The following is a 27,307-nucleotide window of genomic DNA, read 5'->3' on the forward strand; positions in this document are numbered from 1 at the left end:
TTGATTGGTTTTTTGAGATGGAGTCTCACTCTGACACCCAGGCTGCAGCACAGTGGTGCAATCTCAGCTCACTGCAACCTTCCTCAAGCAGTTCTTATGCCTCAGCCTCCTCAGTAGCTGGGATTATAGGCACCCACCACCATGCCCAGCTAATTTTTGTATTTTTGGTAGAGATGGGGTTTCAGCATATTGGCCAGGCTGGTCTCCAACTCCTGACATCAAGTGTTCCACCTGCCTCAGCCTCCCAAACTATTCGGGTTAAAGTGTGAGCCACCATGCCCAGCCAATACTTTCTTGTTTCTCTTTAAGGATATTAACTTTGGTTTTTAAATAGTTTTTTTCTGTTACCTGAATTGTTACTGTTTCTTGGAATTCATTGTTTTGTTTTTGTAGAGGCTTTCTTTTAATGCTTGGTGACCCTTAGATGTCTATCCATATTTAAGATTGAGGCCCTAAAAACCTATCCAAAGCTTTATGTAAGGTTTCAGGTTTGTCAAGTGGTAGATGGTTAGGTATTGCTTTTTTATTGAGGGACCCCAAAATTTTCTATAGTTCTTTATTCTTGAACCGGTCAGTTTCCCTAAAGTGGGATCTCTCATTCCTGACTTATAGGTATACGTCAGTCAGAATTCTGTGAAGTGAGTGGGATAGGAAGTCTAGGGTAACTATTAATATCTATCTATGCAGTCTCACTTAATACTCATGTTTAACATTTGCAACCTTACTCCTGCTATACCAGACAGATATCTCTATAGAGTTCAAAGTCCTTTGGTTTAGCCTTACTTGAAGATTAAGCCTCTAAATTCATTTAGGGGAAAAGAATGAGTAATCACCTGAGTATTTAGAGACAGCTTCTGGAATTCTATCAGCTTCTCCTGTAGACTAGTCAGTCCTCCAATTTTGCTGCCCTGTTTCTTACCCTGGACTTTGAAATACATGATGCAAATCTAAACCGCATTGACATACCATCTCACGCCAGTTAGAATGGTGATCATTAAAAAATCTGGAGATAACAGATGCTGGAGAGGATGTGGAGAAATAGGAACGCTTTTACACTGTTGGTGGGAGTATACATTAGTTCAACCATTGTGGAAGACAGTGTGGCAATTCCTCAAGGATCTAGAAATAGAAATACCATTTAACCCAGCAATCCTATTACTGGGTGTATACCCAAAGGATTATAAATTGTTATAAAGACACATGCACACGTATGTTCATTGTGACACTGTTTACAATAGCAAAGACTTGGAACCAACCCAAATGCCCATCAAGGATAGACTGGATAAAGAAAATGTGGCACATATACAGCATGGAATACTATGCAGCCATAAAAAAGGATGAGTTCATGTCCTTTGCAGGGACATGGATGGAACTGGAAACCATCATTCTCAGCCAACTGATACAAGAACAGAAAACCAAACACCGCATGTTCTTACTCATAAGTGAAAGTTGAATAATGAGAACACATGGACACAGGGAGGGGAACATCACACACTGGAGTCTGTTGGGGGTGGGGGGCTAGGGAAGCAACAGCAAGGGGTAGGTAGGTTGGGGAGGGATAACATTAGGAGAAATATCTAATGTAGGTGATGGGGAGATGGAGGTAGCAAACCACCATGACATGTGTATACCTATATAACAATCCTGCAAAATCAGCACATGTACCCCAGAACTTAAAGTGTAATTAAAAAAAAAAGAAGAAGAAAAGAAAACTCAGAGTCAGGGTAGTTTGCTTCACACTGGCAACTTCTGTGCAGGTATTTTAAGTTTTAACTTTGTTTTGCTAAATTAATTATGAATTATCCATTTGCCTGCTGTCCCCAAAATTTTGTTAGCATTACTAATCTAGTGTTATCTGTCTTTCCTCTTTATGCTTCTTAATTCCTTTAGTGTCACTTTAATGTGACATAGCATAGTACAGAAATTAATGCCAAGTTTAGAAGCAGAATATTACTATTTGCATTGTTCTACATTGCCCCTTCATTTATTACTTATTTTAGTCTCTTTATTTTATGATTTTAAGAATAGCTTAGATTTACTGAAAACTTCTTTGCCAGGCACTGTGCAAAGTACTTTTGTAGATCAGTTCATTTCCCACAACTACCCAACATGAGGTAAGTGCTGTCGTTATACATGTTTTACAAACAGAGAAACTGAGGCTTGAAGAAGCTAAGCGACTTACACATGGTTTACACAGCAAGAATACAGTTGATTCTTGGGCACTGTGGTTCATGCTTGAAATTCCAACACTTTGAGAAGGCTGAGGCAGGAGGGTTGCTTGAGACCAGGAGTTTCAGACCAGCCTGGGCAAAGTAGCGAGACCTCATCTCTATGAAAAAAAAAAAAAATTATTCAGGTATATTGCCATGGGCTTATATTTCTAGTCTGGAAGCTGAAACAGAAGGATTGCTTGAGAACCATGAGTACAAGGTTGCAGTTCCTGGGCAACAGAGTAGGACTCTCTGTCTCAAAAAAAAAAAAATGCAATTGAGACAAGACTTACCCAGACAGCCTAGTCCAGAACTTATATCTTTATTATACTGTACTGTTTCTCTACATTACATAGCTGATTGATGTTTGTGAAAATAATTTTTTAAGTTGATACTGTACATACCCTACAAGAACTATTGTATTTCATTAGTCGTTGTGAATGAGAATCATGCAGTTTTAAATATTCAAAGACATTTGAAATTATCCACGTGATTTTATTGTGTTATAAGTAAGAAAATAGGAAAACCAGAAAAGTAATATTATGTGATTTGGTCCAAACTCAAACACCTGGAACATGCAGGTACTGTATCTTTGTGTGTGTACACATATACACATATACATACATAGGTATAATTGATAGTTTAATATAGGAGCATTTTAGATTAATATTTCAAATAGTGGCTATTTTAACATAAGACATAAAATCTACCTAAGATAATAGAATTGATTTTGGTTATGTATCAGATTCCATTCCTATGCACTATAGTTTGTTATTGCTGTGCTCGATATTTGCAAATGAAATATACATGACACAGGCAAGATTTTTAGCAACACTTCATAACTTTTTTCCTGTTTCCTGCCCATCTATTCCTAATATACTATGTAAACAGTATACTTATATTCCATTTTCATTACAATGTTCTAAAAGGAATATAAATATAAATATAAGAGTTGGGTTTGGGGCAGATATTCTCAAAATAGAATGGTTGAATTCAAACTGAATGAGATCAAGCTATTATTTTTAGCTTTTTCATTTATCTTCTATCTTCGGAGAATGGAGACAGAACTGGTTGAGGAGTATACTCTCCCAGGCCTTACTTATCTTACATCATGACTCATAAGTTTGCCTGTAATAGACTTAAGGCCATTAGAAAAAGCAGTATTGGAGAAGAGGGAAGTACATTAGAGATACAATTTTTGAAAAATTTTAGAAACAAGTCCAACATAAAATGATTTCAGAGTCAGAATGTAATAGGAAACTAACCAAACCACAAAATAAACCTTAAGTTTAACAACTTAATGTATAAGCTTATATTCTTCCCATATCACAAAAAGCTTGTACAAGTTTTGCCCTGCAAATATATGTGCCCTAGAAATCGCCTTAATGTGTATACTAAAGCAGCAGTCCCCAACCTTTTTGGCACCAGGGACCTCTTTCATGGAAGACAGTTTTCCCATAGAACAGGTTGAGGTGGTGGGTGGTTTGTGGATTATTCAAGTGTATTACATTTATTATGCACTTTATTTCTATTATTATTACATTGTAAGATATAATGAAATAATTATACAGCTCACCCTAATGCGGAATCAGTGCGGTTCCTGAGCTTGTTTTCCTGCAACTGGATGGTCCCAGCTGGGGGTGATGAGAGACAGTGACACCTGGGTGTGCTTATGTCCAGTCTACTCCCTAATCTCTTTTTGTTTGCTGTCACTGCAGAAAATGCTGCTTTACAAAGGTGGGCTGTTGAAAATGGAAGCAGGCTATTCCATGCTTTTGTGGCAATCTCAGGATATTCTGCCTTTACTTTAATACAGAACACAGGGAGATTTGAAGTCACCTCAAACATACTTTTAAGGCCACTGTCATTTGCAGTCTCAAGCAGTTGATCCTCTTTTAGCATGGAGAAAGCCGATTCACCTGGTTTATTCACAAATGGGTGGTGAATCCATTCCTTCCCAGGTCAGAGGTCTTTTGTGGTTGGGAAATAATCCTTGAACTCTTTTGAAAGCTGAGATAGGTGATTATGCACCAGCTGGGAGAAAGGAGACCCTGGTTCAGTCTCTTTCAAAACCTCTGATAACTTTGACACATGTCAAAAATCCCAGTGTTCACTTGTTGCCTCCATAATTCCAGTTGACTTTGAATGCAGCCCCTTTATCTGCCAACTTGAACACAGTTGTTGTTCTCCCCTGAAGTGACAGATCGAGTTTATTGAGCAAGTTGAATATTTCACACAAGTAAGCAAGTTTTGTGACCTATTCTGTGTCACCGAAATGTGCTGCCAGTGGTGACTTTTTCAGAAACAAATCTCTGGAGTGGCTCTCATAACCCAAAAATTCTGATCAGTGATCTACCTTTAGAAAGCCATCTCACTTATGTGTATAAGAGAACAGGTGTGTGCTCTGCGTCCATCTCCTCGCAGAGGTGTGTGAACAGATGAGTTAAGGGCATGTACTTTAATGTGGTTGATAGTTTTAATCACATTTTCCAAAACATCGTGAAGTTCAATGACATTTTTCAGCTAGCCAGCATCTCTCTATGGATGACACAGTGCATAGACTCACACTCAGAAGCGACCTCTTTGACCCAAGTAGTGAAACCAGAAAGCTGTCCAGTTATGGCATTCTCTCCATGCATGCATATACCAACACAAAATGACCAGTTTTCCTGATATGTACTCATTCAAAGACTTGACTAGTTCTGCAGCTGTGGTGTTGGTTGTCAGCAAAAGCACACATAACATGTGCTCGTGCCCATCCTCCTGAAAAATATATAGCACAAAAACAAGCATTTGTTGCCTTGTTGTCAACATCAGTAGACTTGTCAATCTGGATTGCATACCATGGTGACTCATTAACCCTCTCGAACAGTTGTGCCTCAGTACCCTCTGCTCTTTCATCAATCTGTCTAGTTATGGTGCTAGCCGAAAGAGGAGCACATGCCATGTTTTGAACTGCAGCCTTTCCTAAAAGTTCACGACAAATGTCCTTAGCAGCAGACAGGATCAGCTCTTCACCAATAGTAAGGGGCTCCTTAGCTTTTGCAATGTGGGTTAGCCACTAAGAATGATGCTCTCAGTGCAGACACATTTGATGAAGTGGTGGCCTTCAATAATTGTTTCTGTTTTTCATGTTCACGGTTTTTTTTCTTTTGAAAAACTCCTAAGGCTTGTCTTTTAATGCAGGATGCTTGGTCTCCCTGTGACAAAGCAGTTTTGAAGGTTTCATGGCTTCATTGGATAGCCAATTGCCGCATATTATAAAAAGAGAGCTTGGAGAATGTGAATTACCTATTGCAGTGAATCAGTAATTTAAGCAGGACTCTTGATATTTTCTTTTCAATGCAGCTTTCTTTTCATTGGCAGCTTTAGAGCCTTCTGCTGTCTCATCATTGGGTCTTTCTCCCTTTTCCAAGAAGCTCTCCAGTGATGATTGTTTTTATTCATTTTGGCTAGGGTTAGCTTATGGGATTACTAAAACTGTGGCTGAGACAAGTATGCAGTGCAGGAAAGAGGCACAGGCAAAGTGGTAAATCAAATAATGGGCAAGACACATGGACTAAAATAGGTGTCGGATTCTGACTTAAAGCCTGCTATCAGATGCAGCTATACAGTTGAAGTACACAACTCACTTACTACTGTAAAGCCAGCCACCAGATGCAGCTTAATTGTCACTTGCCACACACTGACAGGGTTTTAATAAGACTGCAAGCAATGGATTTATGCAGTCAGCCCTTTCTGCTAATGTTTATCTGCATTTGCAGCCACTCCTCAGCACTAGCATCACCGCCTCAGCTGCACCTCAGGTCATCAGACATTAGATTCCCATAAGGAGTGTGCAACCTACATCTCTTACATGTGCAGTTCACAGGAGGGTTCACACTCCTATGAGAATCTAATGCCACTGCTGATCTGACAGGAGGTGGAGCTCAGGTGGTAATGTGAGTGATGGGGAGCAGCTGTAAATACAGATGACACTTCATTCACTCTCATCACTTCCTGCTGTGTGGCCCCATTCCTAACAGATCTTGGACCAGTACTGGTTCTGGGTTTGGGGACCCATGTTTTAAGGGTCAAAGGATTGGGATGTTGGGGAGCATGATCCCTTGCTCCTTTGCTGAGCTCTGGTAACTTCAGGAAGAGCATGTGTGTATTTCTTTACAAGCCTGATAAAAGTTATATGTAACAGTATTTTAGAACTATTTCCTAGCTATTTTCTTTTTTTCCCCTTGAGACGGAGTTTCACTCCTATTGCCGAGGCTAGAGTACAAATGGCACGATCTCAGCTCACTGAGAGCTTCCAGGTTCAAGCATTCTCCTGCCTCAGCCTCCCAAGTAGCTGGGATTACAGGTGTGCACCACCACGCCCAACTAATTTTTTGTAGTTTTAGTAGAGACAGAGTTTCACCATGTTGGCCAGGCTGGTCTCAAACTCCTGACCTCAGGTGATCCACCCGCCTCAGCCTCCCAGAGTGCTAGGATTATAGCCGTGAGCCCAGCCATGCTGTTTGCTCATTTTAAAAAGTATATTTTGCTCATGTTATAAATCAAAACATATTTCCCATGAATTAACCAATGAAGTATTAAAAATGAATTAATAAAACCATTATAAGTTATACAAACATTAAAAAGAAAGATTGATAATTTTGACTAAATAAAACTTAAATTGGCCAGGCATGGTGATTCACCTGGAAGCACTTTGGGAGGCGGAGGCGGGCAGATCGCTTGAGCCCAGGAGTTGGAGACCAGCCTGGCCAACATGGCAAAACCCCATCTCTATTACCAAAAAGAAAAAAAAAAAATAGCCGGGTGTGGTGGTGTGTACCTATAGTCCCAGCTACTCAGGAGACTGATCAGTTGAGGGTGGGAGGTCGAGGCAGCAGTGATCTGTGATCACATCACCGCACTCCAGTCTGGATAAAAGAATGAGACCCTGACTCAGGGAAAAAAAAAAAAAAAAGGCATTTCTGTTGTTACAGTGAATACCCAAAAATACAAGGTATAGGACACAGAAGAGGAAGCTTATTAAGAACACCTAGAAAAGACATAAGGATTCTCAGTTGACTGCCCGCTCAGCCTGAGTCAGCGTTATTGTGTGGCAACCAAAAAAGACTTTAATGATAGCATCCAAATCAAGCAAGGGGGACAGTTCTCTGCTCTGCTCAGAGTTTTCCTGAATAAATTTAGCCTGAGGTATGTGTTGGGAAGTGAGGGGGGTTGTATGATAAAATAAATATCCATTTTTAAAGACTTACCTTACATTTGTTTCTTTTTCTTTTTCTTTCTTTTTTTTTTTTGAGACGGAGTTTCACTCTTGTTCCCCAGGCTGGAGTGCAATGGGGCGATCTCGGCTCACTGCAACCTCCGCCTCCTGGGTTCAGGCAATTCTCCTGCCTCAGCCTCCTGAGTAGCTGGGATTACAGGCACGCGCCACCATGCCCAGCTAATTTTTTGTATTTTTAGTAGAGACGGGGTTTCACCATGTTGACCAGGATGGTCTCGATCTCTTGACCTCGTGATCCACCCGCCTTGGCCTCCCAAAGTGCTGGGATTACAGGCGTGAGTCACCGCACCCGGCCCCACTTGTTTCTTATGTTAGAACTGTGACCAGGGTGAAAGGTGTATGGGTGTGGAGGGAAGCTTTTCTTTCAAAGAATCGAAGCTATACAAAAATTAAACTGCCTTCCTTGGTCTTTGGTGATCAAGCAAATGCCAGATAAGCATATTAGTGGAATGCCATAGAGAGAATTCTTCATCACTTCTGATATGGGAGTTGGACTAGAACCAGATAATTTTCAGGACCCCTCCAGCCTTGGTATTTTTGTGATTTTATACCCAAGCAAAGTATGGGTATGTAATGGAGTATATAAAGACAATAATGATCAAATCAAGTCCTTGCCTCTGTGGAGCTTACATTTTCATTGGAGGAGCAACACACATAGAAGTTTGAAAGGTAAATATTGGGATAAATTTAATAAAATAATATCATAGGACTGATTATAATTAATTGCTAAGTGAATACTAAATTGAATGCTTTTTAAAATCTCATATCGGCCAGCACAGTGGCTCCTGCTCCCAGCACTTTGGGAAACCAAGGTGGCTAGATCGCCTGAGTCCAGGAGTTTGAGATCATCCTGGGCAATATGGTGAAATGCCATTTCTACAAAAAAAAAAAAAAAAGTTAGCTGGTCATGGTGGTGCATGCCTGTACTCCTCAGCTAGTCGGGGGCGGGGCTGAGGCAGGAGGATTGCTTGAGCCTGAGAGATGGAGGTTGCAGTGGGCTGAGATCTTGTCACTACACTCCAGCCTAGGTGACAGAGTGGGACTCTGTCCAAAACAAACAAAAAAAGTTTTGTAAAGCATCAGTCACTCTCAAAGAACCTAGGTGCCACAATGACAAGGGGTAACAACAAATTTATATGTGTTTATTGGTTTTACATTGCTCATTCATAATAAATATCAATGGCTCAAAAATTTTAACATTAATTTCCAAAGCTTATTTGATAAACTTTCTGGTGGGCAGAAGATATGGGAAGATATAAAGTCCAGGTTATAACTAAGGTGAGTGAATATTGCCATAGGATAAAACTTACTTTATCAACTTTATGGGGTTTATTCCATATTGGGTATTATGTATATTAGGGTGAGAACAAAACCAGTATTTGGTAAAATTGGATCATCTTTTTAGAGACAAATGTTTTTATTCATAATTGAGAAAGTGGTTCATATCTTATATATTAAGCAAATGAAGTCAAATTTAGTAATTGTGTGGAGTCTAATTTGTGAAACTTTAGACTGACTTATCATGACAATTTCCAGGTAAGATAGCTATCAGTAAAAAAAAGACATACTTAGCACACATTCAGTTAGTTAGAAACCTTAATATATTCAGCTGGATATTATATTGGTTTATTAGTGGAGTTGGGAAGAGTAGGATATGAGGATTATATTATACCAGTAACATCAGCTCTTTGTTTACATAAATCCTATAAAATTAAAGCTCAACAAATCAAAAATCTGCAGTGTTCATCCCTCAGCAGCCAATCTGTGTGGCAGGTGTAGCTTTTCAGTGGGATGGACTCCTCCAGCTAGAATAGCTCAAGGATAGCCTGAGTTCACCTGCTCAGCAGTGCATTCTGATCATTTGGTTTCCCCTCTTGATGTGCCTATTGAGAATGTCTGTATTCTTTATTATATCTTAAATATTTATTGGGGAACACTGTCTATCTGAAAATCCCATATTATTTTCAAACAGCACCTAACACAGTTTGAAAACATTGAATGTTTCTTTCCTCATCAGTAAAATGTTGGGGGTAGATTAACTCATCTCTAAAGAGCTCCTTACTTCTCAAGTTCCAATGCTTAATCAAATTAGTTTAGCTTTAAACAAAGTAGTGAAAATTATTTTGCCCAGGTGTACTTGAAAATATTTAATGACATAGTAAGGACGTTCATACTGCATTGTTAAAAATTTAAAATAAAAGCAGTTTAAAAATAAATGTCTGTAGTTTGGTCCCATATATGTATATGTGTGCGTGTACATATAAATTATAGTACTCTATTGATTATTTCCCAGTTATTATTGATTATCCCTGTGTAATAAACTTATGGGTGATTTTTTTTGTTTTCCTCTTCTTGCTTTTCCACAATTTCTGTTGACCAGTTGCATTAATTTTGTGATAGGAAATAGCATAGGAATCTGAAAAAATAAGTGTCTTTGTTTGTAAATTGTTTTAACTCAGCACTCTATGAAAGCTAACACACTGAAGGAAGATCCAACAAGGGACCTGAAACAGCTTCTCCAAGAGTTGAGAAGCGTGATCAATGAGGAGCCAGCTATGTCTCGGAGCAAGACAGAGGAGGATGGAAGGACATCTCTAGGAGCCATGTATGTGGCTGTGTAAGGCAGTGTGCATACAGAATGGGAAAGCTCATCTCATGAATGGTTTGCCATTGAATTATTCACATGTTACTCTCTGGGAGGGTGAGGTTTAAATAACTTTAAAAGTATCTGCAGTTACCACAGAAAACAATATGAAAATGGAGGAGTTAAGCAAATGTAAAACAACTTGACATTAAGAGAAAACAATACAGTCATTCTATTCAGAAAATAGTCAGTGCAGGTGTCACCTACAGTTATGTTTGTAAATTTTAATTCTCAAAAGATTTTATATTTATAATCTTATTGATTGAGACAAGGCAGAGGATTTATTTATTACATTTTGTAAATGAGAAAAACACATCTCAAAAGGTTGATGTGTCTGCAGCCACACAGTTCAGTAAGGGAGATAAAACTAGAACCCTGAGAACCACATGCACTCCAAGTAGAAGATAATAGGAAAAGACTTCATTTTCTCTGTATTCATGCCAATGACTTGATTTGATTATATTAATAAAAGATCAGATCCAAAAAGGATTCAGCCAGTTCACCAGCCCTTCCTTGCACATAGCTACAGACATCAATGTGAGTCTCATATTCTCTCAGACAGTGATACTTACTTTTGTGTGTTATCATTTAGATTAGCTTATCTTAAAGCATTTTAATATGATGTATATATTTTTAGTGTTATAATGGCCCATTGTTGTAATATTCGTTTTCTGGTTATATGACAAATACCTAAAAGTAATACTTTCTGAAATAACACCTGTGTATAAATAATCTCCAGTTTCTTATGATGTCCAATTCATATATATTTACCTGAGGTAGCTAAATATTAGCTGGGTTTATCGAATTGTTAATTATTAGTAATAACAGTAAAACATTAGTAACAGCCCAGTTACATTAGCATAACATTGCATTATCTGAAGCAGATAATGTCAGAACTGTTCCACTAGCCACTCCAATGAATGTTTTCATTTTCAGAGCACTTTCATTTTTGTTATGACTATAATATGCCCTCCAAATCAGGGCAGTATTATTACACTCATTTGACAGATTTGTAAACTTAGGCATAGATTGACATGCCTCCTCCTACAAAACAGAGGAAAAGCCAGAAATAAAAGTTAGAGACCCTTGCTCCCCAACACTGATCATTCTGAGGGATTACCAGGACTTCCCTGATCAGCTTCCACCACTCCAGCCACTAATGATGGGCTTGGATGCTCTTGGACTGTATTGAACCTGAATATATTTGGTCCCTACCTTTAGAGAGTTTATGTTACTTTGCTGTAATCCTATAAATGACCTTGTGACTAAAGCCTAAACTCAGCCTAAAGCTTTTAAGCATTTGTGGGAGGAAAGCATTTCTCAGTTGATGAACTCCAGAGCCCTTTGCAAAATTTGCTTGGAGGCCTAAAATCTACAGCTGCTGCTAAAAGAAAAATTGAATATATGTAAGCAATTGATTAGTCTAAAAAGACATGGATGAAATTGTGCTTTATATGATTAACTGAGAGTTATATTTTCTATACAGAGAAGATAGGGTAAGAGTTTGCATTACCGAATCCAGCCTGAGATCAGACATGTGCCATAGGTAAGAAGAATCTGAGATTCTGAATCAAATTAATTGTCCAGCAATTTTATATGTGGCCTGATAATTTGAGAAGCCTGTTTGGACTGTTTATAAAACACTTAATGAGAATATTGGGCTCATTGTTTAACTGACTTTAAAAAATATTTCAATGAAATGTACTGAAGTAATTTAGTTTCTAGAAGTCAACTCAGTAGACATTTTTTCTTACTTTAAAATTTGCTGATGTTTATCCATATGAAGCTATTTACATGGTATGCCGTAACAACAATAGAAGACTTTTTCTACATTCACACATATTTACAATGGCTTACATAACTTTTGAGAAAAGGATGGTCCAGAAGGAAACTATAAAAACTTCAATTTAGGACTATAAGCACCTTATTGAAAACAATCCTATTTTTATCAATAATTGAATAGGTGTATTCTTAAATGAAAAATTTTAAAAGCACAAAGAAATAAAATCCATAATTCTAAATATGACCATAATCAAAGACAGCTTTCAAAAATTGACTTTAGCCAAAAAAGAAAAAAGGTTAATGATAATTCATTATTCATAATAGTGTAAGACACTATGGCCATTGCTTGAAAATCTTCAGTAGCTCCTCAATGCCTGCTGCATTAGTACATCTCCCTCAGTCTGACATTGAAGAATTAACCAGAGTGGTCACACACAAATCTCCCTCATGACGGACTACTCTGCTTTCACTCCTGTGTTATACTCTAATCAAACCAGACTTCTCCTGATTCCCAAAAGTTCATTTATTTTTGTCTTCAAGCTTTTCTCCATTCTGTTTCCTCCACCTGGAAGAGCCAGTGCCCCAGTCTCACTCTTTTGAATCCATATTTATCTAAAAGTAATGTTGAGAGAAGCAATTTTGTTTTATCATTAAGTTAATGTTTATGATTTATTTATCCAGCTGTCAAATGATATCATTTCACCCTATATAAGAATACATTATTTTTCTCACAAACTTTTGTTATATTGGTAAGAAAATACATTGTGTAAACTGTGATTTCTCCCATCCCTCTACCAACAGAAGCAACAACTCTATAAGGGACTCCACTGAAGGCAGAAAATCAAGTGAAACTCATAGTAGGTAGGAAATACCAGCCCCCATTTTCAGAATGTCCTTTTTACCACTGTGCCTTCATTAATTCAAAAGATCTTTAACTGTCTGTAATGTGCTATGCACTGTGGTAGACTCTTAGAATATAGTGAGCAAGACGGATATAGGCCCTGTTTTCAAGGTGCTTACAATCATAAGGTCTCTTTACTGACAGACTGCCTGGAAAAACTTACCTTTTCTGTTTTCACCACCTAAATAAACAAAGATATCTGAGCCCTCTGTATATCTTAAGAATTATGAATGTGAATTCTACATTAAGATCTAGTTAGAATTGGGGCTTATTCATTGCTGTATCTTCAGCACCAATTATAATGCCTGCCACCTAGTAGCCATTCAGTAAATATTTGCTTCATGAATGAATATAGTATTATAAATATTTTCTTACTGTCTCTGCTACTTGATGAAAATACATTGAATTTGAATCTTTCTTAACACCGTCATTCCTTGGTATCCATGGGGGATTTGTTCCAGGATCCCTGTGGATACCAAAATCTACAGATGCTTGAGTCCCTTATGTAAAATGGCATAGTATTTGCATATGACCTACACACATCTTCCTGTATTCTTTAACCCATCCCTAGATTACTTATAATACCTAGTACACTGTAAATGCTATGTAAATAGTTGTTATATTGTATAGTTTAGGGAATAATAACAAGAAAAAAAGCCTGTACATGTTCAGTACAGATGCAGCCATCTTTTTCCCCCAGGTATTTTCAGTTCACATTTGGTTGAATCTGTGATTGCAGAACCCATGGATGCAGACTGGCCAAGTGTAAATCTTTCTTGTAGCCTAAAAGAAATGATGTTTTTATTTCCTTCTCATTTGGATATATGATCCTACATCATACCTATTAATAACCACAACCAACTGCATATTTTTATTCTTATTATTTTCCAGTTGATTTAGACTTATTAGTCTAATCTCATGTATAAGGCAGGCATTCTTTTCCCATATGTAGGTTAGAAATGAAGACTCAGATTGCTTAGCAACTTAGCAAAGTCATACTGCTTGAAAACAGTAGAGCTCAGATTTTTACTCAGGGTTAGCTGGCTCCTGAGCCCTGTTTATGACCACTGTGTACTGCTTCTGGGTACCCACACTGAGCTACTGGGGATGGAGCCCAGTCATAGGCATGGGACAATGAGGAGCTACTTCCCTGAGATAACTAAAGCTCTGCAGTAGAGTTTGTTCATGACTAGAAAAATCTGCTTCCACCAGCAATGAAAGTACTGCAATACTTCTTTATTCTGAAATTATAGAAAATAACTTTTTCTTTATTATGAATAACTATATGTACCAAAAAGTCATTGAGAAGGCATGTTTTACATTTCATGCCTTATGTTAGTAAAATACAGCTAGATTCTCATATTTGCATAATCATTTAATCTGTTGTTATGTCAACTATCATGGAGCTTCTGGGGAACTCCACTGTACACTTGTGAGAGACTGAAAGTTATAAAGCAAATAACAACTTGATGTCATAATGAAAACAGTTTGGACCTCACAAATCTCCTAAAAGGGAACCACCCTGAGAACTGCTGCCATAATATTCTCATATTGGTACCCAATTCACAGAGGACTATGTAGTTTACTTCAACTTATATGTCTTATAGTTTTGTACACTGATACTACTAATGCTATGAGTTGTTATTGTCATTGTCTTTGGTTTCTTTATTTTTAAATGAGTCATTAAGATTGCATCTCTTAGAATCCTTGAACAGGTGATTTGGATTTTATAGCTATTAGTACACAAAAACAGATTTTCTAATGAGGATCATATATTTTCATTCTGTAAAATGTTCATGGATTCTGAATACAAAAAGGATAATATAACTTTGAATCTACCACTTAGAGTAGGACTTCTACAGTTTAGGGTTATGATTGCCATCTTGAGGTTATATTTTAAGTCATCACATTTTGCCTGTGTCTGCTTGATTCTGTCTATGAATCTTAGTGCAATGTTTGTGAAATGGAATGCTTGCATTACAATTCTTATGCTTCCAGAGAGCCAGTCACATTACACGCAGGAGACATGGAAGATCCCTCTGGTTGCTTCACATTTGCATCTGCAGGTGCGTTTCCAACAAAAGCACAGAAATAGAGCCTACAATGGCTCCCTATTTCCATGAGGGCAAAAACCAAAGTATTTGCAGTATACTTGCAAATATACTTGGAAGTACTTGTGGTATCTTCCAAGTCCTTGTTAGCTCTCTGACCTTGTTTCCTGCTACTCCCTTTCATGCATTCTGTTTTATCCACCCTCAGACTGTTATTTGAACATGTCAGGCAGCTTCCATGTTAGGGTGTTTATGTCCTGTTCCCTCATGTTGCTAACCCTCAGCTCCTTTAAAAACTTTGGCCAGGTGTCACTTTCCCAGTGGGACTTAATTCTCATTGCCTCATTTAAAAATCACAACCAGCCAGGCATGATGGCTCATGCCTATAATTCCATCACTTTGGGAAGCCAAGGTGAGCAGATTGCTTGAGCCTAGGAGTTTGAGACCAGTCTAGGCAACATGATGAAACCTTGTCTCTAAAAATAAAATAAAAATCACAATTTTCCCACACTTCCAGTGCTTCTTATTCCTTTTATCAGTTATGCTTAGCATCTTCTCACATATACTGTGTCACCCTTGTGAGACAAGACCAGTGCAAGGGCAGATGTCTTTAGCCATTTGGTTCCTGGATATATCAGGTGCCTGGAAGCTTCCTGACACATAGCAGGTAATGAATACATATTGACTAGATGAAAGGAAAAGGAGAAGAATCAAGATGGACAGTTCTCCGTAAAATTTCCAAAGAATTATAGATAAGATGGTCTCCATTAAAAAGAAAAAACAGCTCCAGAAAGAAGAGATTGAAAGAAATCAATTTATTGACAAGCAAAATGACATAACTCAGACAAGAAATGGAAGAGAAAGATAAAAACATCACAGGGAAAAGCTTTAGAAAATGAAAAATAAAGTAGATGTGACTGAAATTATAGCCATAGAGAAAATTATGCAAAAGGAATTTTTAAAATTAAGGACCAAAGGACTCTTCAAGATGGCGGGGTAGGAGTAGCTCGGGGTTGCAGCAGCTCACGGTTGCAGCTCTCAGTGAAGGCTCAGAGGGTGAGTTCAAGCCGCATTTTCAGACGGATCTTTCTTGCCCACAGAACGGGGGGATTCCCAGGTGGAGGAGAGATACAGAGCGCCACCGTGGCTGTTTTGGCCGGCACTGCCATTGCGGCTGGCGCAGCAGCGCAGCGGCACTCCGCACAAGGTGCACTGGTCTGGATGCCCTGTTAAACTGGCAATCTGAGGTTTGGGAGGGCAGATTAGCATATCCATCTGATTGAATGGGACTTGGACAGTGACCCAGACCAGGAGATTCCTGGGAGGCAACATTTGAGCTGGCTCAGTGTGTTGCTGCACGGGAAATCACACGGATCCCGGTCCCCAATCAGCGGGTGACTGAAATACCTGGGAGAGAGTCAACCTTTCAACTTAGGAAAGGGAAAAGAGGGGCTCATAGGCAGCGAGCCAGGTGACCAGGCTCGGTAGGTCCCATCCCCACAGGGACAAGCAGGGCGGCGACTCCATATGCCCGGCGTTGAGAGTTTCACTGTGGATGCAACTGAGCCCGGGATGGCACAGCTCAGAAAGGGAGGGGCGTCCCCGATTGCTGAGGCAATCTGCCCCACGGAAGTACACTCCCATTGCTGTCGCAGCCTGCCATTGCTGAGGCAACCCGCCATAACAGAGAGACTCTGCCAATACAGAGGCAGCAGAGCACACGACAGCAGGGCGGAGCCCTCAGCAACAGGGCAAAGCCCAAGGCAACAGAGCAGAGCCCGCCACAGTAGGGCAGATCCAACGCCAACAGGGCAGAGCCTCGGCAGGCAAATAGTGACTAGACTGCCCCCTATCTGGGCAGGGAAGTGCAACGGATGCTCATAAAGCCCTAATGCCCCAAGACAGAGCATCTGAGGGGAAAAAAAAAAAAAAGGATTTTATGAGTTCTGCTGCAGCAGACTTAAAAGTATCTGCCAAACAGTCCTCAATGAACAACGGAGCTCACAGCTCAGCACTTGAACTCCTATGAAGTACAGACCATTTCCCAAAGCAGCTCCCTGACCCCTGAATATCCAAAGAGTCACCTCAAAAAGGACTGATCAGACTGACATTTGGTGGGCATCATTCTGGGACAAAGATAGCAGAAGAAGAAACTGGTAGCATCCCTCACTGTTCCACAGCTGCTACAGCTGTACTGCAGACAAGCAGGGCCTGGAGTGGACCTCAGCAGTCGTACAGCAAAGGGGTTAGACTGTTAGAAGGAAAACTAAGCAACAGAAATACTTCACCATCAACAATCTGGGTGTACACTCAGAGAACCAACAGAAAAGTCAGCAACTGCTCAGACGACAGGAGGATAAACCCACAAAGATGGGAAGAAACCAGCGCAAAAAGGAGGAAAACACCCAAAACCAAAACACCTCGCTTCCTACAAAGGACCAAAACTCCTTGCCAGCAAGGGAACAAAGCTGGATGGAGAATGAGGGTGATGAAATGATGGAATCAGACTTCAGAAGGTGGATAATGAGAAACTTCCGTGAGCTAAAAGAACATGTTCTAAATCAATGCAAAGAAACTAAGAATATTGAAAAAAGATTTGAAAAAAGATTCGAGGAAATGATAACAAGAATGGACAACTTAGGAATATAAACGAATTGAAGGAGCTGAAAAACACAACACGAGAACTTCACGAAGCATGCACAAGCTTCAACAGCTGAATTGACCAAGCAGAAGAAAGAATATCAGAAGTCGAAGATCAACTCACTGAAATAAAACGAGAAACCAAGATTAGAGAAAAAAGCACAAAAAGGAATGAACAAAGTCTCCAAGAAATGTGGGATTATGTGAAGAGACCTAACCTATGTTTGATAGGTGTACCAGAATATGATGAAGAGAATGAATTCAAGCTGGAAAATACTCTTCAGGATATTATCCAGGAAAATTTTCCCAACCTAGCAATCCAGGCCAATACTCAAGTCCAGGAAATACAGAGAACACCACAAAGATATTCCGCAAGAAGAGCAACCCCTAGGCACATAATTGTCAGATTCAACAGGGTTAAAATGAAGGAGAAAATACTAAGGGCAGCCAGAGAAAAAGGTCGGGTCACCCACAAAGGGAATCCCATCAGACTCACAGCAGATCTCTCCGCAGAAACTCTACAAGCGAGGAGAGAGTGGGGGCCAATATTCGACATCCTTAAAGAAAAGAACTTTCAACCCAGAATTTCATATCCAGCCAAACTGAGCTTCAGAAGTGAAGGAAAAATAAAATCCTTTGTGAATAAGCAAGTACTCAGAGATTTTGTCACCACCAGGCCTGCTTAATAAGAGCTCCTGAAAGAGGCACTATACATAGAAAGGAACAACCAGTACCAGCCATTCCAAAAACATACCAAATGCTAAAGAGCATTAAAAAAAAAAAGAATAATCTGCACCAAGTAACGGGCAAAACAGCCAGCTAGCATCAAAATGGCAGTATCAAATTCACACATAACAATATTAACCCTAAATGTAAATGGACTAAATGCACCAATAAAAAGACACAGACTGGCAAATTGGATAAAAAGCCAAAACCCATCAGTGTGCTGTATCCAGGAAACACATCTCACACACAAGGATACACAAAGGCTCAAAATAAAGGGATGGAGGAAGATTTACCAAGCAAATGGAGAGCAAAAAAAAGCAGGAGTTTCAATTCTCATCTCTGATAAAATAGACTTTAAAGCAACAAAGATCAAAAGAGACAAAGAAGGTCATTACATAATGATAAAAGGATCGATACAACAAGAAGAGCTAACGATCCTAAATATATATGGACCCAATACAGGAGCATCCAGATATATAAGGCAAGTTCTTAATGATCTACAAAGAGACTTAGACTCCCACACAATAATAGTGGGAGACTTTAACACTCCACTGTCAATATTAGACAGATCAACCAGACAGAAAATTAGCAAGGAAATCCAGGACTTGAACTCCGACCTGGAACAAGCAAACCTGATAGACATTTACAGAACTCTCCACACCAAATCCACAGAATATACATACTTCTCAGCACCACATCACACCTACTCTAAAATTGACCACATAATTGGAAGTAAAGCACTCCTCAGCAAATGCAAAACAACTGACATAATAACAACCAGTCTCTCAGACCATAGTGCAATCAAGTTAGAACTCAGAATTCAGAAACTAACTCAGAATCGCACAGCTTCATGGAAACTGAACAACTGGCTCTTGAATGTCGACTGGATAAACAATGAAATGAAGGCAGAAATAAAGAAGTTCTTCGAAACCAACAAGAACAAAGACACAACATACCAGAATCTCTGGGACACGTTTAAAGCACTCTCCAGAGGAAAATATATAGCAATAAGTGCCCATATGAGAAGAGTGAAGAGATCCAAAATTGACAGAGCTAGAGGAGCAAGATCAAAAAAACTCTAAATCTAGCAGAAGACAAGAAATAACTAAGATCAGAGCAGAACTGAAGGACATAGAGACACGAAAAACCCTTCAAAAAATCAATAAATCCAAGAGCTGGTTTTTTGAAAAGATCAACAAAATAGACCACTAGCCAGACTGATAAAAAAAGAAAAGAGAGAAAAACCAAATAGATGCAATAAAAAATGATAAAGGGGAAATCACCACAGATTCCATAGAAATTCAAACCATCATCAGAGAATATTACAAACAACTCTACGCACATAAACTAGTAAACCTGGAAGAAATGGATAAATTCCTGGACACCTGTGTCCTCCTAAGCCTAAACCAGGAGGAAGCTTAAACTGTGACTAGACCAATAAAAAGGTCTGAAGTCGAGGCAGCAATTAAGAGCCTACCACACAAAAAAAGCCCAGGTCCAGATGGGTTCACAGCCGAATTCTACCAGACACACAAAGTGGAGCTGGAACCATTCCTTCGGAAACTATTCCAAATAATCCAAAAAGAGGGAATCCTTCCCAAATCATTTTATGAGACCAACATCATCCTGATACCAAAACCCGGCAGAGACCCAACAAGAAAAGAAAACTTCAGGCCAATATTCATGATGAACATGATGCAAAAATATTCAATAAAATACTGGCAAGCCGATTGCAACAGCACATCAAAAAACTTATTCATCATGATCAAGTAGGATTCATCCCGGGGATGCAAGGCTGGTTCAACATACGGAAGTCTATAAATGTAATTCACCATATAAACAGAACCAAAAACAAAAACCACATGATTATCTCAATTGATGCAGAGAAGGCATTTGACAAAATTCAACAGCCCTTTATGCTAAAAACCCTCAATAAACTCGGTATTGATGGAACATATCTCAAAGTAATAAAAGCTGTTTACGACAAACCAATAGCCAATATCATGCTAAATGGGCAAAAACTGGAAGCATTCCCTTTGAAATCTGGCACTAGAAAAGGATGCCCTCTTTCACCACTCCTATTCAATATAGTACTGGAAGTTCTAGCCAGAGCAATCAGGCAAGAAAAAGAAATAAAGGGTATTCAAATAAGAAAGGAGGAAGCCAAATTGTCTCTATTGGCAGACGACATGATAGTATACCTAGAAGACCCCATTGCCTCAGCCCAAAACCTCATGAAACTGATAAGCAACTTCAGCAAAGTCTCAGGATACAAAATCAATGTGCAAAAATCACAAGCATTCCTATACACCAATAACATACTTAAAGAGAGCCAAATCAAGAATGAACTGCCATTCACAATTGCTACAAAAAGAATAAAATACCTTGGAATAAAACTCACAAGGAACGTAAGGGACCTCTTCAAGGAAAACTACAAACCACTGCTCAATGAAATAAGAGAGGACACAAACAGATGGAGAAACATTCCATGTTCATGGTTAGGAAGAATTAATATCATGAAAATGGCTATAGTGCCCAAAGTAATTTACAGAATCAACGCTATCCCCATCAAGCTACCATTGACTTTCTTCACAGAACTGGAAAAAACCACCATGAACTTCATATGGAAGCAAAAGAGAGCCCGCATAGCCAAGTCAATTCTAAGCAAAAAGAACACAGCAGGAGGCATCACACTACCAGACTTCAAACTATACTATGAGGCTACAGTAATCAAAAGAGCATGGTACTGGTACCAAAACAGAGATATAGACCAATGGAACAGAACAGAGGCATCGGAGGCAACACAGTATATCTACAACCATACAATATTTGATAAACCTGACAAAAACAGGCAATGGGGAAAGGACTCCCTGTTTAATAAATTGTGTTGGGATAACTGGCTATCCATGTGCAGAAAGCAGAAACTGGACCCCTTCCTGACACCTTACACTAAAATTAACTCCAGATGGATTAAAGACTTAAACATAAGACCTGGTACCATAAAAACCCTAGAGGAAAATCTAGGCAAAACCATTCAGGACATAGGAGTAGGCAAGGACTTCATGACCAAAACACCAAAAGCATTGGCAACAAAAGCCAAAATAGACAAATGGGACCTAATCAAACTCTATTGCTTCTGCACGGCAAAAGAAATAGTCACTAGAGTGAATCAGCAACCAACAGAATGGGAAAAAATGTTTGCAGTTTACCCATCTGACAAAGGGCTGATATCTAGAATTTACAAAGAACTCAAAACAAATTTACAGGAAAAAAAACAAACAAGCCCATTCATAAATGGGCAAAGGATATGAACAGATACTTTTCAAAAGACGACATACATGAGGCCAACAAACATATGAAAAAATGCTCATCATCACTGGTCATTAGAGAGATGCAAATCAAAACCACATTGAGATACCATCTCACGCCAGTTAGAATGGTGATCATTAAAAAATCTGGAGACAACAGATGCTGGAGAGGATGTGGAGGAATAGGAACACTTTTACACTGTTGGTGGGAGTGTAAATTAGTTCAACCATTGTGGAAGACAGTGTGGCGATTCCTCAAGGCCTTAGAAATAGAAATTCCATTTGACCCAGCAATCCCATTACTGGGTATATATCGAAAAAACTATAAATCATTCTACTATAAGGACACATGCACACGAATGTTTATTGCAGCACTGTTTACAATAGCAAAGACCTGGAACCAACCCAAATGCCCATCGATGATAGACTAGATTGGGAAAATGTGGCACATATACACCATGGAATATTATGCAGCAATCAAAAAGGATGAGTTTGTGTCCTTTGTAGGGACATGGATGAATTTGGAGAACATCATTCTCAGCAAACTGACACAAGAACAGAAAATGAAATACCGCATATTCTCGCTCATAGGCGGGTGATGAAGAAAGAGAACACATGGACACAGGGAAGGGAGTACTACACACTGGGGTCTACTGTCGGGAATAGGGGAGGGACAGCGGGGGGGGGGAAGGGAGGAGGGATAGCCTGGGGAGAAATGCCAAATGTGGGTGAAGGGGAAGAGGAATTGCAAAACACACTGCCATGTACCTATGCAACTATCTTGCATGATCTGCACATGTATTCCAAAACCTAAAATGCAATAAAAAAAAAATTAAGGACCAAAAATAATTATACAGAATATGTTGGATTTGGAAGGCAAAAGCAAACCAACACACACATAATTGGTCTTTCTATGGAAGAGAACACAATAAATAAGAATAAATCTGTGATGACGATTATTCAACAAAAATGTAGTTATAAATCTGGACAGTATTGTAAATAGAAAAAATTGAGGTAAGCTGAAAAGAGATGGGAGAAAGATAAGTTTTCTTTTTTTTCCTAGTATCAATATTCAGTCATGTGCTGCATAATGTTTTGGTCAGTGACCATGACATACACAACAGAGGTCCCATAAGATTATAATGGAGCTGAAAAATTCCTATTACCTAGTGATGTTGTAGCTGTCATAACGTCATACCACAGTACATTGCCTTTTCTATGTTTAGACATATTTAGATAACACTTACCATTATATACTTAACATTTTATTCATTTGTGCAGATATGATTTTTTATGCATATTAGAATTCATTTGGAGTTTGAAGTAATGCTGCTTGAATCTACGGAAGTCTATGCCTGATTACCCCATTTTCTGGACCCTATAGCTCTATGTCTATTATTTGTTTTTTTTTTCTCTTGGTTTTCTGCCATATCATCTTATCTTCTTATATGCCTGGTTATTTTTGTTGTATGACACATTGTATATGAAAAGTTATACAGGTGATTTGAGGCTATGAATGAGATAACCTTTGTCTAGAGAGCATTCATGCTTGCTTTTGGTAGACAACTAAGGCTTCCAGATTAATTTAATCACATTAGAAAGAGGATTTGAAGCTAGTCCTCAGGATCCCAAGGGAAGGTCTAGTTCCTGTTCACCCTTATTCCTAAGACATAGCCCTTTTCGGCTCCAAAACCCTAAATCTTGGGTATTTAGAAGAACCTCCTCCTGTCCCTCCACCATTGGGAACATTTTCTCATGAAAGTTTGACTTTTTGAGAGGTGCAGTGTACTATTTTTAATTAATTCTGTCCTTTTACTTTTATTCTTGCAAAATTTTAGCAAGTCCATCTGTGAAAAATTCAACTTCTCGTTTATTCAATTCTTCTCCTAAGAGGTCTCCAGTGCACTCACTCCTAACCAGTTCAGTTGAAGGTTCAGTAGGTTCCACATCACAATATAGATCCACCAAACCTATTCATTCATCTGATTCTATTAAAGGTAAGAAAGATCTGATATTATTGTTATGATTGATTTATTTTTTACAATGCTGAACTGTAAGTTCTTTTTACTCAGAATTAAGATTTTGCATGAGGCTCTTATGTGTAAGCTCTGATTCTGTGTAACTTAAACAGGTCTTATTTAAGTATAATAGCTATTGTGTACCATTTGAGTCTTAGTAAGGGTACATAGATATTACATGTAAACATTATCTCTTTTTTTCTCTAATATGAATAATGAATATTTTTGCCTCTATTTTATTAAAAGATTTTGGGTCATCTTTTAAATGCTGTGAGTTACTTTTCTTTCTTATTTACATTCTTTAAAATCATAGCTCTTCTTCAGTCTCTGCCTTAGTGAGTATAAGTGTGTGCCATACAAATTCAAAATTTTCTCATTTTTAATATTTTAAGGTATTTTGTTATTTGATTAGACAAATGAGAAAAAACTGTTTGATTTAGAATAAATATCTGGTAAATAAGTGAGAGTTAAATATTATGTGTTGAATGAACTTGAAATATTTCTCATCATGTATGACAGTGACCAAATGACCCCAGTGTTCTATGACATCATTCCCTTTTATAAGAGATAAACTAGACAAAGTTGTATTATTGTCAAATCATTTCTTAGTATTTTGAAATACTATGCCTTACACATTTCTATATCCTAAGAAATTTGTAATCACACACATTTTTTACAACTTTTTTTCTGTACTTGTGTCCTCTTTCATCTTTTATGTTTCTAAGCTAACCACTTACTATATTTTTAAATTTTAAGTATAAAATTACTTTTCTGTTCTGTGATGGCCAGTCTGTGCAAACCTACCCACAAAGACTGAGGAAGCTGAGAGGCTAAAGAAAGAGACTGACAAATTCAGTTTCTCAGAAACATTTAATAGGGACTTAAGAATGGAGCCTTGTCTGTGTCTCCACAGCAGTGAAACAAGGTGGTAGATCCTTGTACCACTATCCCCTCAGACCCAGGACCTGTATACCACAGGTAAAGGGTATACATGCCTCAGAAAGGATGTGCAAGACAATTGCTTAAGGATAGATTTATGGTAGGTAGTTGCTACCTAACATACAAGGAAACTGGAAATCTTGGATGCCTTCCTGGAACTGGGATTAATCAGGAGCCAACTTGGCAGATTAGCATCCAAGGTGGAGTTGCTTTGGCCTCCACATTCCCTTTTAGAGCTGTGGTTATTGCAGGAATAGAACAATGCTGCTTGACAACTCATTGTTAATTTTTGTTACATAATGGCATGGCATTTTCTTCCCAACCCCAACCCCCTGCTTCTTGTCAGGTACTCATAAAACATATATTTTATATTGTTTATGTTTAAAATCTAAGAAACTGTTTCACATTCTCTTAAACTAAAGTAATTCCTAGATAATTGCCTTGAATGCTAATATCTGTAATGAAAAGGAAGTTTTCTTGATAGGAAAATTAGCCATTAAAAATATTCTCAAAATTATACAGCTAGGCAGGGATTAAGATGAAAATTTAAATCTTCAGATTGCCAATTAAGTACTTTTAGAGGTTGACAAAACAGCATACTGGTTAGAGAATAACTTACATGCTCCTAGGCCCTCTTTAGTTGCTACTGCCACATGTGTTCTAGTTTCAGTGTGACCATGTTGACATCCATGCCACCCTCTGCTGTCATATAATACCATTCTCATTAGGTGACAGAACTAACATGGGCACTGGCCTCACATATATTTAAAATGGTGCAGTTTCTGTATTAGATCATACTCCCTCAAACCCAAGTTAATGGAACTACTCAGACTTGGTACGAAAAGCTGTCATATATGATGCAGAACATATCATTAAACTTGAAGTATTCTTTCTGCCCATCCCATTTAATATTGTGTAGTTATGTAATGATACATCAGATTGGTTTGAACAAAATCAAATAGGCTAGCATTGCAATATTCAGATAAAACTCATTTTTCTCTGTTTTAAAATCATGTGTTAACGTTTCCTTTAAGTGTTACAACTCTTTAGAATTTGTCATGAAGAAAAGCTTCCTTTATTTTAAAGAAAAATTGTTTAGTCTTTAATTGAAAGATATCCAAAAGGAAATGTTGAATAGACTTTTAATATCACATCTAAGCCGTTTTCTAATAGATTTACAGTCTCCACCAATAGAAACAACAGGAAAAGCATGTAGGAAGCTTCAGAACAGACTGGAAAGCTTGCAAACTCTGGTAGAAGATTTACAGCTGAAAAACCAAGGTACAGTGTAGGTTTTTGAAGAGATTTTCCTTGCTCGTGAGAATGTTCACCTTCCTTTCAGATTAAGCCTTTTATCTATAGACCCACTGAAAGGGTATTGAATTAGCAACTGTAAACTGAAGTCTAAATATAAGGGTCTTAACCGTTTGAGCATGGTCGGGTCGCTCTAGCCCTGCTGTGCTCTCTTATCTAATGGGGATGACAATCCACAAGCCCTCAGGAGTGTTTTTGAGGTTCTGAGTGGTTTTTTCACCTGGCATTTTCCCACACACTGTCTTTCTTGTTCCTATGAGATCTGTAGACAAGCATTTATATGACAATAGCCAAGACAGAAGTATAGTCAATAGCCAGAAAGCAAAATAGTGGTATTTATCCTTACACAGGATTTAAATTAGCAAAGCACTATAAGACACTGTGCCACTCAATGAATCACAAAATAAAAATAAGCCACTTATAAAAATGTTAAAACTATTTGAATAAGAAGGCCGGGCGCGGTGGCTCAAGCCTGTAATCCCAGCACTTTGGGAGGCCGTGGCAGGTGGATCACGAGGTCAGCAGATCGAGACCATCTTGGTCAACATGGTGAAACCCCATCTCTACTAAAATTACAAAAAATTAGCTGGGCAGGGTGGTGCGTGCCTGTAATCCCAGCTGCTCGGGAGGCTGAGGAAGGAGAATTGCCTGAACCCAGGAGGCAGAGATTGCAGTGAGCCGAGATCGTGCCATTGCACTCCAGCCTGGGTAACAAGAGCGAAACTCCGTCTCAAAAAAAAAAAAACAAAAACTATTTGAATAAGAAACTGTTATAATCTGCAGATGACCAGCAGCTTTTTGGGCATAAGTTCTAAGTACCATGGATATGGGGGAGTTCTCATGTTTCATGCTTTTCTAACTCACCTTTATAAATCCAGGAGCCTTTATCAGAAAGAAATTAATTTTGAAGTACCTTTGTTATTCCATCCCTAGAAAATAATCAATTGCTGGGTGAAGAAAAATACTTAACAAATCTTTATAAAGTAAACTTAACCTTGTTAATAGTAATAGTTGCTATTAACACTTAATTGAGCACTTTCCAACTGTCTGCCAGGCCTTGTACTCAGAGCTTCACTTACGTTTTCTTCATGTGATCTTCACAACAACATTGGGAAATGGGTACTGTTATTACAGCATTTGAAAATGAGGAAACTGAAGATAAGAGTACAGTCAATAAATTCCAAGTCACAGTGAGGGGCAGAACAGGGACTTGGCCTCTGAAATTTCTGACTCCAAAATCCACATATTTTTAATATAGAAAGGTTTTAGCAAATTGTTGTTGAAGAAAATTCCAAGTCCCTGTGGTAACCCAAGACCCCTATGTATATAAACATCAGGAAAAACCTTTGGTTTTAAGTTTATTGTGAATTTGTGGGGTTTGCGCATTATTTTTAAAAATTTCAATACTTTAGGGGAACGTGTGGTGTTTAGTTGCAGGGAAAAGTTCTTTAGTGGTGATTTCTGAGATTTTGATGCACCCAATACCTGAG

General features: G+C 38.5%; 1 protein-coding gene across 23 annotated transcripts in view; it reads left to right on the forward strand.

Moving 5' to 3' along the window:
- The window catches only part of CCDC158 (coiled-coil domain containing 158), a 130,090-nt gene that overhangs the window by 83,979 nt on the left and 18,804 nt on the right, over window positions 1–27,307 (forward strand). For 12 of the 23 annotated variants that reach the window (XM_035293494.3, XM_078367046.1, XM_035293495.2 and 9 more), the window contains 6 exons: window positions 9,954–10,099; window positions 11,625–11,684; window positions 12,722–12,781; window positions 14,820–14,887; window positions 23,385–23,543; window positions 25,677–25,784. The exons of 1 other annotated variant lie outside the window; for it this stretch is intronic. In XM_035293494.3, coding sequence (XP_035149385.1) covers window positions 9,954–10,099; window positions 11,625–11,684; window positions 12,722–12,781; window positions 14,820–14,887; window positions 23,385–23,543; window positions 25,677–25,784 — 601 coding nt within the window. Of the gene's footprint in view, window positions 1–9,953; window positions 10,100–11,624; window positions 11,685–12,721; window positions 12,782–14,819; window positions 14,888–23,384; window positions 23,544–25,676; window positions 25,785–27,307 lie in introns of those variants that run through there. 10 more of the 23 variants (XM_017970482.4, XM_078367045.1, XR_001910607.4 and 7 more) reach the window with 9 other exon arrangements.

This window comes from Callithrix jacchus, chromosome 3 (assembly GCF_049354715.1).
Source record: "Callithrix jacchus isolate 240 chromosome 3, calJac240_pri, whole genome shotgun sequence".
NCBI lineage: Eukaryota > Metazoa > Chordata > Mammalia > Primates > Cebidae > Callithrix > Callithrix jacchus.